The sequence below is a fragment of the Primulina tabacum genome, chromosome 1, assembly GCF_025594145.1.
Source record: "Primulina tabacum isolate GXHZ01 chromosome 1, ASM2559414v2, whole genome shotgun sequence".
NCBI classification, from domain to species: Eukaryota; Viridiplantae; Streptophyta; class Magnoliopsida; order Lamiales; family Gesneriaceae; genus Primulina; species Primulina tabacum.
The window spans coordinates 49,330,684-49,352,457 of NC_134550.1; the positions used below are offsets into that span (position 1 = coordinate 49,330,684).

A 21,774-nucleotide genomic window follows, 5' to 3' on the forward strand; every position below is an offset into this window, starting at 1 on the left:
TCCAACAAAATTTTCATTGTTCTTCACTTCACGATACAACTCCCCCTTTTGTGTGATAAATCCTTCATCAAAGTGAAAATATGCAAATCTTACCGTAAATAAGTCACTAGTTAAAGGTTCTAAATATCTAATAATAGATGGTAAATTATATCTCACAAAAATTATTAATCTACGTTGTGGACTCATTTTGGTCTGTTGTGTAGGTAAGATGGGGACTTGTATTGCACAACCTACTCGAAGACGAGAAACTCTAGATTCTCAAACATATGCAAGTTTCAAACATGAGTATTGGTGATAATTAATTGGTCTTACATGAATCAATGATGTAGAGTGTATTATGGCATGACCCCAAGAAGAATATGTTAGTTTTGTTTTCATGAGTAGTGGTCTAGCAATTAATTTAAATTGTTTAAATAAATGATTGTACAATATAATTTTGTGTATGTACATGGAAACTAAATGCTCAACTTAAATCCCGATTGACATAAAAATTCATCAAATGTTTGTGATTTGAATTCAACACCATGATCAAGGCGAATTGTCTTGATTGGGTAATCAGATAATTGAGGTCGTAATTTAATAATTCACCCAAGTAGTCTAGCAAAATCCATATTTTGATATGAAAGCAAATTAATATGTTATCACTTATTTGAGGCATCAATCAATATCATGAAGTATCGAAATAATCCATAATGGGTGCATAAACCCACAAATATCCACATGAATTCTCTCCAAGAGGATTGAAATTTCAATATCAACCTTTGTTGGAGAATTTTTTATAATTTCTTTGTCTTGTGAACAAGACACACAAAGAAAAATCATCATGTAAAAGAATTTTCTAATTCTTTAAAAGATGTCCACATGAATTATTTATTATTATTTACATCATTGTTATCCCAAGGTGACCAAGTCGATCGTGTCATATTACAAAACTTTTCTTATCAACAAACTTATTGTTTGTGATTGTGTTTGCCTCAATTTCTTTTATTATTGTGCAATACATCCCATAAGGGAGTGTGCACAATCTTTCTTTTACCCACTCTGGTCAGATATAATAGATGTAATGAAAATGTATTCAACATTGTTTGTATATCTTAAAAACTAAGCAAATTTTTACTGGAGTTTCTAGAATAAAATGCATTTTCAATATATAGGTTTGTCTCGTTTGGTAAAATGGTTTTTTTCCATGATCTTCGATAAATTTTGATCCACCCGATATTGTTATAGCATTATTTTTAATAATATTAATTCCAAAAAATACCTTTTGCTTTGAAGGACGGTGTGTGTCGGACCACTATCTGCTAGACATTTATCTTGATATTCCGTCATTAATCTAAAAAAACAAATGCATAATTGAATTAGTTATAACTTGAAGATGATTAAATCCAAGGTTTATAAATAAGGCACTTAATTAAATGAAACTCGAAAGTAGTAACTTCGATTACAACTGAAAATAAGATTGAACTTCGAAAAGACACTAAACCGAATGATAGTTATTCCATACTTTCTTCAAACATCAATGACAACTTAAACGGAAACTAAAATTTTGTGATGCCCGAGATTTTATATCGTGTTAAATTACGATTATTGATTTTAATCGAAACGATTATGAAAGGGCTAAGCGAGACAGCATGTAAGATTGTTGATGCGAGAACCGAAGGTCTCGCGCATATGCGCGAAGAGTAAGCGCGCATATGCGCGAGTAGTGCTGAAGCCCATGATGCGGGACAGAACACTGGGCGCACATGCGCGACTTGTATACGCGCACATGCGCGAGAGGTCCAGAGAGTTGGGTGCACATGCGCGACTTGTATACGCGCACATGCGCGAGAGGTCCAGAGAGTTGGGCGCATATGCGCGGAAATGTGTCGCGCATATGCGCCAGCAGTTGGGAAGACACGCGCCGAGACTTAAGGTCTCGCGCATATGCGCCGGTTGATGTCGCACATATGCGCGAGACGTGTTGTTTAAAGGATGTGCCATTTGCCTTCTTGCATGTTAGGAAAGAAGAATCGAGAAAGGGCCGAGGAAGGAAAGAAAATCCTTACGCCTTTTGGGAGAAATCCGTCTATCTGATTTTGAATCTGACTTCAGTACTGTGTTCCTATTGACGTAGGCTACAACTGGACGTATGTTTTACTACGTTTTGATATGGTTTGAAATTATGGTATTGTCAGAATCTGATATGATTCTTATATGATGTTCTGGTCATGTTAGACATCGTATAATCGAAACCAAACTGAAGAATAAATACCATATGAAATTGTTATGAGTTTTGGAGTAGTTTTGGAGTCGATTTGATATCAGAATTGAATTGTTATCGATTATGAGGGTTGAGATTGATATCTGACTGATACGGTAGTGCTGGATATATTGAAATCATGACGTTATATTGTTGAAACAGAATTTGATTGAATTCTGATTATATCTAGTATTGATTGAGTGGTGTATTGATGCCGTACCCTCAATATTTTTATTGTCAGATTGAGTATTGACAGGCTTTGAGTTCGAGACTTCGACAGAGTCAGAGTATCAGAAAGAAAGGTATAAATTAATGTTGAGTTGGGATTGCACAACTCGAGTGAGGTTTGACTCGAGTTTTCCTAAATCACATACTTAGTTTATTGCATTGATATTTTTAATTGATGAGATTGATGTTTGTAGTCTATTGATTTATAGCCACTGCATGTATTGACTACTGATTCGCTAGTCATCGGCTGATTCGCCTAGTTACTGTATGCATGTATTGACTGCTGATTCGCTAGTCATCGGCTGATTCGCCAAGTTACCGGCTGATTCGTCTGGCTATCGGCTGATTCGCCTAGTCCCTGACTGATTCGTCTAATTATTGGCTGATTCGCTTAATCCTTGACTGATTCGTCAATTCTGTGGCTGTTTCGCCCAGACACTGGATATAGGAATTATATCGATGCCGTTTAGGATTGAGTCATTCCCATCGACTGAGATTCGATATAATTCTCAATATTCAAAACCGGGATCCCTAGATTAGGAATGAGTCGAGTCTGAGACGACGCGTTGTTTGAGTCAAGTCTGATACGACTAGTTGATTTACAGTTTTGATATCATACATGTTTGTTGATTGGCTGCATGTGAATGATAATTTTTATATGCTTTTGTATATGTTTTTATATGATTGCATGTTTACATTGTTTATACTGGGATTTATTCTCACCGGAGTTATCCGGTTGTTGTCTTGTTTTGTATGTGTGCATGACAACAGGTGGGACAGGTTCAGGGTTGAGGAGATGAAGAGAGATCGTGATTAGAGTGGAGGCTCCGGACTTGGATTAGAGATAGGGTTAGACACGTGATATTAGCTGTTAAACCTTAGTTGAATAAATGTATGTGGTACAGGACTTGTACTTTTATACTGAGATGTATATACGTTTTATTTCACTACGTTCCGCATTTAAAAAAAAATTTAGACCCTGTTTTATAATTGATTAATTAGTCCCGATGATGATTAAGAACATGATTAGCGTCCGGGTCCCCACAACAGGTGGTATCAGAGCCATAGATCCTTTAGACTGAGATAGAAGCTAGTGAGCGGGGTAGATTGAGTTTTCTTTCCTTGCTTGTGATTGCTAGTATGCTTTACTGCTTTATATAATACATGTTACTTGACTCATCTGAATTGATTTTGTAATATGTATTGTTGGAAACGAATTTGAACCGATTCTCGATCAGCAGTAAGATGATCGGAGGAGGGACTGAATTGAAACAAGTTTGTTGGATTGGGTTACTAATCCTTTTGATATTCAGATATGCCTCCTAGAAGAATACCAGAACAGGGTAGCACATCGAATCCTCCAATGGATGTTACAGCAACTCCGATGGAGACATTATTGAAAAGATTTCAGTCGTTCAAACCACCGACACTGAAGGGTACTGAGACATCAGTTGAATGTGAGAGTTGATTAGATAACATTGAGATGCTGTTTGATTCACTGGAGTACAGTGATGAGCGCCGAATTAAATTGCTGGGCACCAGTTGCTTGATGTTGCAAAGAACTGGTGGATTACGATGAAGAGGGCCTTGGAACAGCGAGGTACGACTATTACTTGGGATGTATTTAAAACTGAGTTTTATCAAAGATTTTTCCCAGTGTCGTACAGGAAAGACAAGGGGGCGGAGTTTGCCAATTTGAGACAGGGTCAGCTGAACATTGAAGAATATGTGACCAAGTTCTCTACCTTATTGAAGTTTGCTCCACATGTGGCTGGAAATGACGAAGCCGTTGCTGATCAGTTCATCAATGGCTTGAATCCCGATATATTTACATTGGTGAACACAGGGCGACCGAATAACTTTGCTGATGCCATGAATAGAGCAAAAGGCGCTGAAGCGGGCCTGATAAGGCAGAGAGGAGCTGCAGATATTCCTCCCGCACCGAGACCACAGCAACCACCTCCCCGATTTGAGAGTGATAGTAGCAGTGGTGGAAAGAAAGATTTTCTGAAGGCTAGAGGAAAGCAGTTTAAGAAGTCTGGCGGCAGTTCTTCTAGCTCCAGTGGTTCCAAACAGAGTTATACCGGAACTTACTGCGGAAATTGTGGAGGGAGACATTCCACTGAGCAATGCCAAGGAGTACTTGGTAGTTGCCACTTCTGCAAACAACAGGGACATTTTGCCAGAGTGTGTCCACAGAAGGGTTCTCAAAGATTCCAGGGAGCCGAATCATCTGGATCAGCGGCACAGTGGAGTAGACGATCAGCTGCTGTTCCTTCATTTTAGCCAGCACCATCTCAGTCACAGCAGAGGCCAGGAGGAAGCCAGACAGTTGGCCAGCCTCCTAGACAGCAGGCCAGAGTATTTGCTTTGACCGAGGAGCAGGCTCAGGAAGCACCAGATGATGATGTTGCAGGTAACTGTTCTTGATGTAGTTATCCTGCTTTTGTATTGATAAATACGGATGCTTCCCATACGTTTATTCTTGAACGATTTGCATTGAGTCATGCATTACCTGTTGAGTCTTTATCTACTGTAGTGTATCTCTTTACCGGTTAGGGAGAGTTTTTATATCAGTGAATTCTGTAAAATATCGTATACTACAGTAGGATGAGAATGAGATTGAGTTAGATCGTGTGGTAGCTTGTATTGTACTAGTGTTGTCTGGTTTTGAGACTGCATTACTGATATTGATATGCTGACCAAGTACAGAGCTACCCTAGATTAGTTCCAGAAGATGGTGAGAATCGGACCTGAGATGGCCAAGGGATGAATAGTGTACGATAAGGATTCTAGATTGAGAATTCCTTTGATAATTCGTACTATCTATAACTTGATTATTACAGAAAGGAACAGATGGATTCCTTATGTATTCAGTTGATTTACTGAAGTTGAGTCTATCATTGGCTGATTTACCAATGATAAGAAAGTTAATAATGTTTTTCCCGATAAGACTTCTGATTCGATTCCAATCAGAGAGATTGATTTTAGCCTTGATTTGATATCAGAAACAGATTGCATCCTGATTGAGACAGATTGCATTCAGGGTATGTTATATCTGAAGATGATGTATCTGTTGAATTTAGCAGAATTAAATCGGAATTATTTGGCCGAGGTGGATATCAGTGTCAGACATTTGCGGTTTATGAGTTTAGCAGATCACTACCGATGAGTGATGTTTTGAATCTGATTGAAGCTTGCTGTTGTTTTGAATCCGTGTTTGAATCAGGTAAGTAATACTGTATTGTATATGAATAACTAATCTGTTGTTCCAGATGTTCCGAATTTAAAATGATAAATATTGCCAGACAGTGTGCAATAATCTATGCGGTATGCATTTTGATAGCTGAAAAGGTGTTGATAGAATGCTTGAATCTGCATATATTAGGTGTACAGGATGATGTACAGATAAGATCAGACGATCAAGAGTTATGTCAGAAGAGTGATTAGACTGCATTGAATGCCAAAATTGACTATATCATACCATAATTTTCGGTTGATTTTGTATTTTTGGCAGAATATATTATAAAATCCTTCACATACTGTCTATAGATTGACGGATAGTCGGAGCAAACTATCCGGATACTGGAGAATATCCAAGAACTGTAGTGCTGGATTTTAGCACTAGTTGACATGATTTATTGTCATTTATGAATTATCGTACAACCACAGCTATCAGACGAGTATTGAAATGACTTCTTTCGAAGCGTTGTACGGAATGAAATGTTGATCCCCTCTTTATTGGGATGATATCTCTGAGGTTCCTGAGATCGGATCTGGCATGATCAGAGATATGACTGAAAAAGTGAAGCTGATTCAGAAGAAAATGAAGGCAGCCCAAGAAAGACAAGCCAAATATGCCAATGTCCGACGACGACCGTTGGTATTTGAGGCTGGAAACTGAGTATTTTTGAAAATTTCACCTTTCAGTTGAATTGTCAGATTTGGCAAGAAAGGGGAGTTGTCTCCACGATATATTGGGCCGTATGAGATTCTTGAGAAGATAGGAGATCATGCATATCGACTAGCTTTAATCGCCTTCATTATATGGGATACAAGACTTTTTTCATGTTGTTCTTGCGAAAATACCTGTCTGATGCTTCACATGTCATCCAACCCAATGAGGCCGAGTTGGATGAGACATTGAGTTATTTCAAAAAGCCGATTCAGATTCTTGATCGGAAGGAAAAGTAGCTCAGAACGAAGACTATTCAACTTGTGAAAGTTCGGTGGAGTTAACATGGCATTGAAAAAAAAACTACTTGGAAAACTGAGTCTGATATGAGACAGAGGTTCCCAGTTTTATGTCACTAAGGTGAGTGGTTTACTTAACTTCTTCTATATACCTTCTTATTGATACGATTGATTGCCTGTGATTTCGGGGACGAAATCGTATCTTAGGGGGGGAGAAATGTAATGCCCGAGATTTTATATCGTGTTAAATTACGATTATTGATTTTAATCGAAACAATTATGAAAGGGCTAAGCGAGACACGGATTGAAAGTTTGCATGTAAGATTGTTGATGCGAGAGCCGAAGGTCTCGCGCATATGCGCGAAGAGTAAGCGCGCATATGCGCGAGTAGTGCGGAATTCCATGATGCGGGACAGAACACTGGGCGCACATGCGCGACTTGTATACGCGCACATGCGCGAGAGGTCCAGAGAGTTGGGCGCACATGCGCGACTTGTATACACGCACATGCGCGAGAGGTCCAGAGAGTTGGGCGCATATGCGCGGAAATGTGTCGCGCATATGCGCCAGCAGTTGGGAAGACACGCGCCGAGACTTAAGGTCTCGCGCATATGCGCCGGTTGATGTCGCGCATATGCGCGAGACGTGTTGTTTAAAGGATGTGCCATTTGCCTTCTTGCATGTTAGTGTATGAATATATATATATATATATATATATATATATATATGCACGAATTCTTCAGAAAAGGAGAGGAAAGAAGAATCGAGAAAGGGCCGAGGAAGGAAAGAAAATCCTTACGCCTTTTGGGAGAAATCCGTCTATCTGATTTTGAATCTGACTTCAGTACTATGTTCCTATCGACGTAGGCTACAACTGGACGTAAGTTTTACTACGTTTTGATATGATTTGAAATTATGGTATTGTCAGAATCTGATATGATTCTTATATGATGTTCTGGTCATGTTAGACATCGTATAATCGAAACCGGACCGAAGAATAAATACCATATGAAATTGTTATGAGTTTTGGAGTAGTTTTGGAGTAGTTTTGGAGTCGATTTGATATCAAAATTGAATTGTTATCGATTTTGAGGGTTGAGATTGATATCTGACTGATACGGTAGTGCTGGATATATTGAAATCATGACGTTATATTGTTGAAACAGAATTTGATTGAATTCTGATTATATCCAGTATTGATTGAGTGGTGTATTGATGTCGTACCCTCAATATCGTTATTGTCAGATTGAGTATTGACAGGCTTTGAGTTCGAGACTTCGACAGAGTCAGAGTATCAGAAAAAAAGGTATAAATTAATGTTGAGTTGGGATTACACAACTCGAGTGAGGTTTGACTCGAGTTTCCCTAAATCACATACTTAGTTTATTGCATTGATATTTGTAATTGATGAGATTGATGTTTGTAGTCTATTGATTTATAGCCACTGCATGTATTGACTACTGATTCGCTAGTCATCGGCTGATTCGCCTAGTTACTGTATGCATGTATTGACTGCTGATTCGCTAGTCATTGGCTGATTCGCCAAGTTACCGGCTGATTCGTCTGGCTATCGGCTGATTCGCCTAGTCCCTGACTGATTCGTCTAATTATTGGCTGATTCACTTAATCCTTGACTGATTCATCAATTCTGTGGCTGTTTCGCCCAGACACTGGATATAGGAATTATATCGATGCCGTTTAGGATTGAGTCATTCCCATCGACTGAGATTCGATATAATTCTCAATATTCAAAACCGGGATCCCTAGATTAGGAATGAGTCGAGTCTGAGACGACGCGTTGTTTGAGTCAAGTCTGATACGACTAGTTGATTTACAGTTTTGATATCATACATGTTTGTTGATTGGCTGCATGTGAATGATAATTGTTATATGCTTTTGTATATGTTTTTATATGATTGCATGTTTACATTGTTTATACTGGGATTTATTCTCACCGGAGTTATCCGGCTGTTGTCTTGTTTTGTATGTGTGCATGACAACAGGTGGGACAGGTTCAGGGTTGAGGAGATGAAGAGAGATCGTGATTAGAGTGGAGGCTCCGGACTTGGATTAGAGATAGGGTTAGACACGTGATATTAGCTGTTAAACCTTAGTTGAATAAATGTATGTGGTACAGGACTTGTACTTTTATACTGAGATGTATATACGTTTTATTTCACTACGTTCCGCATTTTAAAAAAAATTTAGACCCTATTTTATAATTGATTAATTAGTCACAATGATGATTAAGAACATGATTAGCGTCCGGGTCTCCACAAATTTGAGATAAAAAAAACACTAGAATTAAAAGTGACTAATTCCATTTTTTATAACACACTACCATTCATGTAATCAATATTCCCACTTGGATTATCATGCTGTTAGATATTGTTTTATATGATTAAACACTCGACTATTGAGTTATGCTTGATTGTGTTATTGTTTTTATTTTAATTATTGAAGTCTCGTTAACTTTGATAATGCTTTATATTGTGAATTAAGTCGAAAGAATAGTTTACAATAGAAAAGAGTAACACATACTGTGGTTTTATAATTTTCATAGACATATGAAATTGAATATATGTTGATAGTCATAGTCCAATAGGTCGAAAATTATAGGATTTCATGAATCATGTCACGCCCCGAAACTTAGGGTTGACACTGGTGTTGTTTAACAATCATACAATCGAAAACAACCAGCCTCGTAGCACAGTATAAACCGAAACCAGTTTATATATCATAATTCAAATGAGATAACAATTGTTTTTACAACTCTCAGAAACCCAAAAAAACGACATAGTCTAATGCGGAAACGTAAAACTGAATAAAAAGTTCAACTTAATCTAAATTTCGAAGTCTCGAATTTCACCAGTTCCAAAACTGGTCCGACTCCTTTTCCTCAACATGTTCTTCGGATTTATCTGGGAGGGGAGAATAAGGGGGATGAGTATTTGGGAATACTCAGCAAATGGAGGCGTATCGAGCACAACACAAAAAAATATTTAATCCATTTTTGAAAACAACACATAAATACATCATGCTTTTCGTAACGTAATATCATATTCATAACATAACAGCACTGCGATTTTTCCACCTTCTATGGTTTACTGATATCAGTCCCTAAGTTTTAATCCTCTAAGGGGGCGAGGCCATAAGACGGTTCTATCCCACCGTGAAGGGCCATATGTTGGAATTTCACCCATTTTCAGGGAATCCTCACAATGCCAACACGTAAACGTACCAAAGTTTCGAAAAAAAAGCGAACAGAACGATGGTGCTCGACCGTATTTATGAAAAAAACGAACATATGCGAAATCTGAAAATTTAAACATTTAAAACAGCTCACTTACAGTATTTTTAATTGCTAAAAACGTAGGTGATCGGCTTCGGGAAGTGGATCGTTCCTTGTTCTTCACTCGGCGGCACATCGGCTTGATTTTCTTGGATGATTTTGAGCAAGTTTTTGGCTAGGTTAGCTGCTGAATTTTCGAGTTTTTCAGCTAGGGATTTCGAAAATTGGTATGAGGAAAGGGCTAGGGATGATGAACTATTTATAGGGGAGAGGGTTAAACTAAATTTGGTGGCTAAATCATGACCAAAATTTGTGCCCCATTCTCATAAATTGACTCCAAATATCCTTGCCATGGCTGATGATTTATATTCCTAAATTGTGGGTTTTCTTCCTTGATTCCCACCCTTGGATGGCTCGAAAATATGGTACCTAAATTAGGGATTTGCTTCCTTTTTTGTGGCTTATTCTTGCATGTGATTATATCTTTAGGCATCACAATATTTATGCAAAATATTTAGTGGATTTTCGAAATTTGCTTGTAAAGATCAAGCCTTAATTCCTCTACTTTGTATGATATTCCAAATCTTGTAAATTCCCTTGCATATTTTTCGAAAATATGCATATTCATGAGTAGGGATATTAAAGATTGTATTTCCAAAGTATCACAAAATAATCCCTTGCATATTAAAGATTTGTATTTCCTAAGTGTTTTTTTAAAAAAATCTCACCTAAAATATGTACACCAAAAAATTACTAACTCATAAAATTTAAAGTTGCCTAGTTGGGTTTTCACAAATCATGCATGCAACTCACATTCGATAATAGTTAAAGACCTTAGATTATTTCATTTTGTCAAGCTGGTTTAGCATATGTAAGGAGTAGATGAACCAAAATTCCTAATAAATTCGTTTTAAATTGATTCTTAACATTTATTTTTATATTAATTATTTTCATTTAACATATAAAGTATATTTCACTTTGAAATTATAATAAATCACAAACTAATCTATTGTTTACACTTTATTAAAGATTGATTTATGAAAATAACAATTGTATGAGACGGTCTCTTTGGGATGATATATGTACTTCGTACATTATACTACAACTTGACTTATGCACTTGAGATTTATTCGAGCATAAAAGATATAATTTTATTTAAGAATTTACAGTGCAGGAAAAGCTCGATCAAGTTTTTAGCACCGTTGTTCGGGGACTGTTATTTTATAATATTATTTTCTTTTATTATTTTTAATCATATTTATTTGTATTGGTCTAATGCTCTTTGTTACTTCAGATATATTTCTCAGTGCATGTGACAATCGGACAATTTTGATTTTGATCATTTTGTTCTCGAGATCGAAAGAACTTTTTGAAGAAGAAGACAACAACAAAGAAACATGGACAAAATGGAAGGACCTAGACAAGATGAAGAACAACACGTCGATATGCCATGATGCATACCCATGCTGGAGTATGCACAAACTTTTCTTGATAGTACACGACCAAACGTAATCTGACCAGTTGTGAATGCAAATCGATTTGAAATCAAGCCAATCATTATACATATGATTCGGAACATAGTTCAGTTTGGGGAAACAACGCTTGATGATCCTAATATTTATATCGCAAATTTCCTTGAGATCAGTGATACTTTCGAACATAATGGAGTTTCTAATGATTATATTCAGTTATGCTTATTTCCCTTTTCTTTAAGAGATGGAGCTAAAGCTTGGTTAAATTGTTTGTATGTAGGTTCATTCACAACTTTGGAGGATATGCCCAAGACGTTTCTAACAAAGTACTTTACTCCGTCAAAGATAATGAAATTGAGAGCTGACATCACAACCTTTGCTCAATATCAGCAAGAATCGTTGTATGAAGCACGAGAGCGCTACAAAGACTTATTGAGAAGATGTCCACATCACGAACTGCCTATTGGACTTGTGGTATACATTTTTTACTATGGTTTAATTACGTCTAATCATACAATGATAAATGCAGTTGCATGTTGAACATCTTTGAAAAATACTGTGGAGGAAGGATATGAGTTGTTGGAAGATATGGTTGCTAGCAGTTATCGTCCTCATTGAGAGAGAAATGGTTAGATGAGGGATGTTGTAGTGAACCAAGTGAATGATTTTACTGCTTTGGTTGCACAATTGAAAGCTTTGAATAAGAAGATTGGTAATCTAAGTGTGAGTGGTACTGCTATGCGTTTACAGGAAATATTTTGTGATGATTGTGTGGGTGAACATTTTACTAAGGATTGTCAAGACGAAAATCTTTTTTATGTGCGTGATGGGGCACCAGTCAATCAAGTGGGTAGCCAGAATCACCGAAGGAACAATCCCTGTTTTAATACATACAATCTTGAATGAAAATAACATACAAATTTTTTATGGGGTGGTCAAAACCATCGGAATTGCCCTAAAATAGGCCAACAACATGGGAAACAATCGATGTACAAGTCTGAGCCTCAAGAGGAAAAGTTTAGTTTGGAGCATATGATGTAAAAATTTATCCCTTCTACTGAAATTGGGCTACAAAATCAGGATGCATCAATTAAAGGCATGGAGAATCAAATAGGACAGGTGGCCAAGATGATTTCCAGTAGAGAATTGGACACCTTTCTAAGAAACACAGAAACGAACCCAAAAGAGCAATTGAAGGCCATCGAATTAAGAAGTGGAAGAATTCTAGAACAAGATGAGTGAAAGCAAGTCAAAAGAGAAAGAAGAGGAAATTTGGCTCGAGATCATGTAGATAATAGATTGCGAAAGCTTCGATCTATTCTTCAATCTTGAATCTACCTATTTAGACTAGAAATTCTTATAACGGTAATAAACTTTCTAATGATCATGTGTACTAGCATATGACAAAAGAGCATTGTTAGTTTCTCTTTATAGTGCACTGCATTTAATGTGCATTTAATAATTCTTGTAACTAACGACTTCTGCTTTTGAAAAGTTGATTGATCATTGATATTTTAGAAAGCATTCTTATAAACCGAACGTAATTTATCGCGGATATATGATTGCACAAGGATAACTAGCTAGAACCAATCTGAAACTTGAGCTTCTTATGCTATCTGGTTAGAGCTTGAATGAATCTTGACTAATCCAGTTGAACCTGAATCTTTTGGAGAACTCTATCCGTCTTTGATTTCATATTGTTCAACCAAAAAATTAAATATACGCAAATAACAGTTGGACCCTAAAGCAAATCGATGTTGTTTGTTATCATCGAAACTTAGTATATTTTAAAACTAACAATAACATTAATAGCATAAAATTGTATTTCTATCAATAAAAATAAATAAGTTAAATAACAAAACAAATTATGCAAGAACAACCACATATTGTCAATTTAAATATGCAACTACAGAGAATAACATAAATAAATATCATTTAACGATTATTTCTATGAGTTATGTGAGATGTACACTTAATGTTACATTCATGATAATATTTTTTTTTCGAGAGTAATAGATAAAAAATAATAAATAGATGTAATTGGATTTTAAGAGTAATTTTGTAATTTATAATAAAAAAATATAAACATGAATATAACCTAAAGTGTACACCCTAAATTTTATTTATTTATGTAGTATACTTGCACACTTTGTTTCTATTGTTTTACCTATTACTCAATTTCTCTATTTTCTAAAAGTAACAAATAAAATCTTGGTTCATCGGTCAAATCAATTTATGTAAAAGTAAATCTCTTCTGATATGATCACACAAATCTATGTTCGTGAGTATATTTATCCAATTCATATCTTCAATAAAAAAATAATATTTTTCCACACATCGGATCAAACTGAAAATATGTCTCACAAGATTGACATGTGAGATCGTGTCCCAAAAATTTTGATGTATAACTGATATGTCCTTGATTTTACTACATAAAATTTCAAAAGTCTATTTCTTCGAGAGCATTAATATAAACTTATAATATGTGGTACTTCAATAACATCAATATTAAATATATGTTACTTTAGGAACATTAATATAAAACCACACTCAATAACATAAAGCTAATTTTTTGCTGCTTCGAGAGCATCAATATTAAATCTAAATAATGTACTATTTTAGGAACATTAATATAATCATTAACATAAAACTAAAATTTATACTATTTTGAGAGCATTAACATAAAATCTATATATTAAATTTCTTCTAGAACATTCATACAAACAATAAGAATAAAATTATTTGTATGTATATTTCTTGAAGAGTATTCAAGCTGATTAACGTGTTTCATGTTATAATTTAATAGTTGAAGTATAAAAAAATAAGAGAGAATTGAGTTGTCTATTATTTCAACTAAATATCTCTATTTATAAGTTGATGGATTGATACATAAAATAATAATAAAATAATATATCAATCAAATCAACGATCACTTACTATCGTCGTTATATAACATAATTTATACTTTATTATTATTAATATTTTAAAAAGTGGATGATTTTAATACACTTAGGCCCAGTTTGGTTAGTAGTATTAAGGTTGGATAAATTATTAATATTTTGTTTGCTTTGATTTTTAAACTTGACATTGACTATTTCTTTGACAACTTTTACTGTTTGTGTTGGAGAAGAAATCTAGACATCGAAGAAGGATAAAAACTATCCGACTAAACCATAAAAGAGTAATGACCTAAATACCCCTGATTTTAAATATCAAATTTGCAATTGTGTCTTCTTTACGTCATTCTCCTAATTTCTTCAGAAGACTCTTGACATTGACCGCTGCTGAAGAACTTCGAAATCGACGGGGGACTACCAAATCCTCCTTTCTATTATAGATCTGAAGAAATTTGAAGCTTATTCGAAGGTAAAACTTGATAAATTACAGCTTTTAAGCTACGTTTGATTAATGATGTTGGATCTGTTACATAACGCCTTTGACAGTAGATTTGTGAGCAATTTATGTTTTTGTGTTTTCGCTTTCTGGTAAGAATGTATTGTACAAAACAATAATGTTATGTTGTTGTTTGTTTGGTGTGTTCTTCTATTGTACTGAGAATTTATATTTTTAGAAAAATCCTAAAACATTTAGCTCGTCTTAGATTGTAGTAGACATTCGTTGTCATTTTCTCTTCGGGTGTTGTACAAGAAATATTTTTTTTTGTAACATGTATAATATTTCTGTATTCGTAATGATGATGTACAAAAGTTTTAATTTTATTAACAATATTTGTAAGATTTGTTAATTTATGTATTGGTTTGATCTAACATTTTTTATATTTTGTAAGTAAGTGTGCGAAATGGACCGTAAACGTCATAACATTAGAATTTTCCTGCTGCTACACCAACTGATGATCCGTACAATTTTTATGGTTTGTCTTTTAACACGACATTGCACAAAATTACTCGCCGAACGACGTCGTCAAGAACGTAGAACGTCAGCTTCGTCCAACATGATGGGAAGAATGAATGCACAAATGAACCATTTAAGAAGAATTATTGAAATCGGAGATGTTCAATGTGTGTTTAATTTGAGGATGAACATAAATTCATTTGCACAACTATGTTACTCGTTAACTCATGTCGGCGGGCTGGATCATTCTACATATGTTAGGATTGAAGAAAAGGTGGCTATGTTTTTGTCCATTTTGGCTCATCATAAAAAAAAAAACCGAGTGATCGGTCATGATTATATACGAAGTGGTCAAACAATCAACACACATTTCCATGAAGTCTTGGGGTCAGTACTGAAGCTACATACTATACTGCTTGTCAAACCTTCCCCTACCGATGAAACCTGCACTGACGAGACGTGGAAATGGTTCGAGGTAATATGAACATTTGATGAATACTACTTATTACAAATTCCATTTATAATGTTGTACATACAATACCTTTTAGTAGACATCCTGATACATATTATTCATAATTCTGTAACTTATTTTGCAGGGTTGTGTTGGTGCGTTGGATGGTACATATATAAATGTGAATGTGCCTATTTTAGAGAAAGGAAAGTACAGAACCAGAAAAGGAACCATAGTAGTGAATGTTTTGGAAGTGTGCAACCGAGATATGAACCTCATTTATGCGCTTTGTGGGTGGGAAGGATTGGCAGCGGATGCTCGAGTTCTTCGTGATGCATTATCACGTGATGACGGACTTAAAGTTGAAAGAGGTTAAAATATTGTTTAATATAGTCATATTATTTCAACATTCTTTTTTATTGGATTCCTTTTGTAATGCCCGAGATTTTATACCGTGTTAAATTACGATTATTGAATTTTAATCGAGATAATTATGAAAGGGCTAACCAAGACACGAAATGAGATCGCGTGTGAAAATTGATGTGCGAGGACAGTAGCATCGGCGCACATGCGCGACCGGATGCGCGCACATGCGCCAAACAGGTAGAAGACCTCGCGCATATGCGCGGAAGATGTCGCGCATATGCGCGAAGCCTATGCGAGTAACTCCAGAGAGTCACGCGCATATGCGCAGAGATGAGTCACGCATATGCGCGAGGCGATGTGCAGGATACGCGCGAAGACCGAGTGTCTCGCGCATATGCGCCGATTGGGGTCGCGCATATGCGCGAGACGTGTGCTACAAAGATTAAGCCACTCGTCTTTTTGCATGTACGTGGGTGAGAAAAGGTCGAGGGAAGATTTTGATTTGAAATTGAAGATTTTGGGATCCGTCCGTCCGAACTTGAATCGAGTACGACACCGTGTTCCTAGCGACGACAGCTACAACTGGGCGTAAGTTTTGTTACGTTTTGATGTCGTTTGAAATTATGATGTTATCAGAATTGAATAGGAATCATATATGGTGTTTCTGATACAGTGGACATCGTATAATCGAAGTCAGATTAAAGAACAGACTGGTTATGTAATTGTTATGATTTTTGGAATTGATTAATTGAGATTCGATTGTATTGTTATTAAAATTATGAGTTGCACCGATATTGATCATGAGTTCTGGTATTATATCTGTGGTGTTGGACTTGACGGGGTTATCGAGACTGTATTGTTATACCGTCGAAACATCCGTAAATTGATATTGATCAGACTCGGTATTGGTTGAGATGGTATTGTGGTATCATATGTCGATTGGCATTGATCGGATTATGTTTTGATTTGAGTATTAATCAGAACAGGTTTTGAACTGAGTTATATACTGATATTGTATCTATTCGATTGTCATTATCAGATTGGGTATGGACAGAGTTGACTTCAATACTTCGTCTTCGTCGGACCGAGAAGATAAAGGTATAAATTAATGTTGAGTTGGGATTGCACAACTCGAGTGAGGTTTGGCTCGAGTTTCCCTAAATCACATACTTTACCTTATTGTATTGATTTGATTGATGTACTTGTTCTCTTGATTTATAGACAGCAGGTATTAGATGAGTAATCTTGTGACAGAAGTGCCTGATAGTGGTGGGATCGCCACGGGCACATTGCACGATGTCACAAGATAGTGTATTGGCGATTGTGCCAAAGTCTGTCACCGGATGTTTGGCTATCGATGTGGATAGAATTATAACTTCTTCTATTACTGATGATCGATATTATATCGATGTGGATAGAATCGGAGCTTCTTCTATTACTGGTGATCGGTACCGTATCGATGTGGATAGAATCATAACTTCTTCTATTACTGATGGTCGATATCATATCGATGTGGATAGAATCGGAGTTCTTTCTATTACTGGTGATCGATACTATACCGATGTGGATAGAATACGAGCTTCTTCTATTACTGGTGATCGATACCATATCGATGTGGATAGAATTGGTATTTCTTCTATTACTGATGATCGATACCATATCGACGTGGATAGAACTGTAGTCTTTTCTATTACTGTTAGTCGATATGGGAATGCTAACTTCTGGAAACCGGGATCCCTAGACTAGGATTGAGTCTAGTCTTAAATGTGAAGTCATGAGTCTAATTGACAGTTATATTGATTCATGTTGATTATATTCCTGAATATGGTATATATGGATTTATGTTCCTGATGATGGTACATGTTTAGAATAGGATTTATTCTTGATATGGATTTATATTCTGATTTGAATACATGTTAGAAATATATGTTATATGTTTTTATATTGTTTTTATGATTGCATGTATACATGATTTATACTGAGAATATAATTCTCACCGGAGTTATCCGGCTGTTGTCTTGTTTGTATGTGTGCATGGCAACAGGTGGGATAGGATCAGGGTCAAGAAGAGAAAGAGGCTGGAATAGATAGCGTGGAGATCCGGACTTCGAAGCAACTTAGGATTCAGCACTGATATATAGTTGAACCTAGTTGAATTCTTGTGGATAATAAAAGAATTGTATATTTATGTTTAATATGTAATTTGAATTGAATTACATTACGTTTCCGCTTGTATTTTAAAAAAAAAAATTAGACCCTGTTTATTATCATTATTTGAATTAGTCCTAAAGACGATTAAGAAGATGATTAGCGTCCGGGTCCCCACACCTTTTGCATTAATGTTTAAAATTGAAATTTATTAACGAAATATATGACTTCGATGGTAGGTTATTACTATTTGTGCGACAATGGATATGCAAACGTCCAGGGATTCTTGACTCCATATAGAAGAGTACCATACTATAGGGATGCTTGGGGCAATCGCACAAATGCTCCACAAAATTATAAAAACTCTTCAATTGGAGACACAGCAAAGCTAGGAATGTGATTGAAAGAGCTTTTGGCTTGCTTAAGAAAAGATGGGCTATTCTGCGAAGTCCTTCATTCTACCCACTAAAAACTCAGAACAGAATCATAATGGCTTGCATTTTGTTACACAACTTCATCCGATCTCAAATGCCGGATAATCTTGTTGATGAGATTGAAGAGAAGACATTAAGCCCAACGCCACTGACTGAGAATTACTTCATTGAGGATTTTAATTCCTCCGATGTATGGGATATGTGGAGAGATAACTTTGCAATGTCGATGCACCACAACTAAGACAAATGTTTTATGTTATTGTATTTGGATTGCAAACTTGATTTTTTTTGGTAGTTACGTACTAATTATGTTTGTCAGAATAATTGTTTTGTGAATTATGTATTGGATTGAGTGTTGTATTTTAAAATATGTTTTCAAATGTGTTTTTCATTTTTGCAATATAATGTTGCCTATCTCATTCTAACTTCTCACATTATTTTGTAACAGGTTAACATTGCAAACACATTCGAATCAATGGATAGCACAAGTGTGAATCCGAAAGGTAAAAAAACAGATAAGTTGCGTCGTACTTGGACAGCCCCTGAGGAAGAGGTTCTAATTGTGGCATTGAAAGATATAATAAGCAAAGGATATAAAACGGAGAACGGATTCCGTAATGGCTATTTACCATTATTGGAATCTGCACTTAAAATGCTTTCAAAGATTCAGATTTACGTGGGCATCCCCACATAACTTCGAAAAATACATGTCTGGAAGAAACATTATGGATGTTTGACAACAATGCTAGCAAAAAGTGGGATTGGTTGGAATGACAGAAAACATGATAGACGCTACAAATGAGGCATGTGATACGATACTCAAGGTTAAAAATTTTAGTAAAATGTTTAAGTTTAATATTTAAAATGTATACTCTATTAAAACGAAGATTTTTCAGGTGGACAATAGTGCTCGAGTTATGCGTTACAAGCAGTGGCCACACTATAAAGATTGGTGCGAAATCTTTGGCTACGATAGGGCAACAGGTGATCGAGCGGAGACTTTTTCAGCAGTTGTTCATGATGTCTTGAATATGACTGAGAATGAACCCATTGACATGGAATTTGGCATGTATGACTTTTACCGCCCACTGGAAGGAGATGTTGAATCAATGTCTGTAGCTCAGACTCTCCCTTCAAACCCAAAAGAAGTCTCAAAGGTGAGGTCAAAGAAACGCAAGCAATTAGACGATGTTGAAAACCAAATTGTTGCTGCAATCAATAATTTAGCTGACATCACAAAGGAGACAATGTCAAACCTCATCAAAGAAATGTCATCTGAGTAAAAAATTGAATATGCTATGGATAATATGTTGGCCACCTTAGGAACCATCCCGGAATTAACTTCAGACAAGAAAGTGCGTGTGGCGGAGCTACTGGTGGATAACCCCAACAAACTAGCTTTGTTCTTGCGGCTTAACCTTGAAGGAAAGATCGGCTTAATTAAACGGCTACTAAATCCATAAGCTCACATGCTATGCGGTACATGAACTTGATGGTTTTGGTTTTTATGTAATGGCCCAAAGTATTTTGTGTGTGGATGTTCCCACTTTTGTATGATGATGTATAAGGTATCATATTTTGGCACATTATTATAATACCTATGTTTTGGTGTATGAAGTTTTGCTGGTGTATGTACATTTGCTGGTGATATGTACATTTGCTGGTGTTTCGGTTGGCAGTTGGTCCGGTCTTGGTGTATGTACATTTGCTGGTGCTATCGGTTTCCTCTTCTCCGTAGATTCATATATGAATTTACATGGAACAAATGACAGTGTTTTAATACTACCACTTGAAGTTATGCCAAAATGCATTAGGACCAAACTTGTAATGACTATGATGAGGAGAGTCATTATGGAGATTGCTATTGCTTTTAATACTCATAACAACTGTGAAGAGCATAAGAGATTTGAAATATTATAAGGGTCAAAATGGACAAAATTGACAAGATTGCTATCGTCAAATTACAGTCCCAAGTTCACTGAATCATTTATGTTTCAATTGTACGTCGTCCAAAAGCAGAAAGGCCTATTCCAGCACTCGATTTTCTTAGTTGGTGGAAATATCACTGCCGCTGGAAGATTGTTTGGTCGTGGAGGTGTTCTTGAGGTAAACAAACACGCACTTATATTGAAATGAACTCATTGTCGATCACTTTCTCGAGCCTACTAATAAATATAAAAAGATAGACTTCAATATTCATATCGAAGTTCCGTTGTGATATTAAGACAACACTCTAACAAAGAAACAAAATAACATGGTTGAAATCGACGTAAGAATAGCTTGGAGTTGGAATATTTAGTCGCAAAAAGTCAATTTAGTCATTAGTTAAATATCCACATTTACAGTGTCATCCTTCTCCACATGATGCTTTAACATCCAAAAACAAAAGTTGATACAAACACCACAACGACATACGTCTCGCAAAGCAAACACCACTTGCGATCGAACGTTTAAAACAAAATGTGGATGCATACAGGAGATAGTCCGTCGAAGAAAGATAAATAAGGTAGCATAATTATGATATACTTGTCCGAAGTTTCATGTGGAATGCGCTGAGTCATCCGAGCTACTGATTAACACATATCCATCTGTTTCATGCTGCCATAAGGTTCTCTTGGAAGGGCGACCAGTGGGAAGATCGTTGGAACGTTTGTTGCATGCTTTGAAAGGTAGCATGTTCGTTTTGTAGTAGTCTTCCAATGACTTCTTGCAGGGATTGTTGTTGGTAGTGCTTAGTTTTGGTAGATTCGAAACTTTGATTGAAACATGCTCCACTTCCTTGCGCACATCAGTATATGCTCCTTCTTCATTCACTTGTTCATCATCCGAGATGATAATCACATCCACTTTGTACTTGCTAGTTACACTCACTTCCGAAGACGATTTGTACGTGACAGACATTGTGGGTGTGTTCTGCAGAATTAGCAAAAGTTGATAAACTAAACCGAGCATATATTTGTGGTGTGGCCCATGAATGTGTGCTAATTTAAGTAACACAAACACATTAAACAATGTTTACCAACCCAAGAGTAAATGCTTGTCATTCAAAAGAGATAGATGATCATATTGATTTGATATCCCACCATATGTCAACA

The 21,774-nt window shown here is 36.1% G+C and overlaps 1 protein-coding gene and 1 non-coding gene across 2 annotated transcripts; one reads left to right on the forward strand and one right to left on the reverse strand.

Moving 5' to 3' along the window:
- Positions 1-11,779: 11,779 nt before the first annotated feature.
- LOC142521363 (small nucleolar RNA R71) lies at positions 11,780-11,886 on the reverse strand. Its single transcript, XR_012814142.1, has one exon. It is a non-coding gene; the product is annotated as a small nucleolar RNA R71 (small nucleolar RNA).
- Positions 11,887-15,429: 3,543 nt separating this feature from the next.
- On the forward strand, positions 15,430-19,041 carry LOC142519197 (uncharacterized). Its single transcript, XM_075622138.1, has 3 exons — positions 15,430-15,755; positions 15,877-16,102; positions 18,485-19,041. Exons 1-3 carry the CDS (start codon positions 15,465-15,467, stop codon positions 18,643-18,645), a joined length of 678 nt encoding a protein of 225 aa, XP_075478253.1. The 5' UTR covers positions 15,430-15,464; the 3' UTR covers positions 18,646-19,041.
- Positions 19,042-21,774: the final 2,733 nt, after the last annotated feature.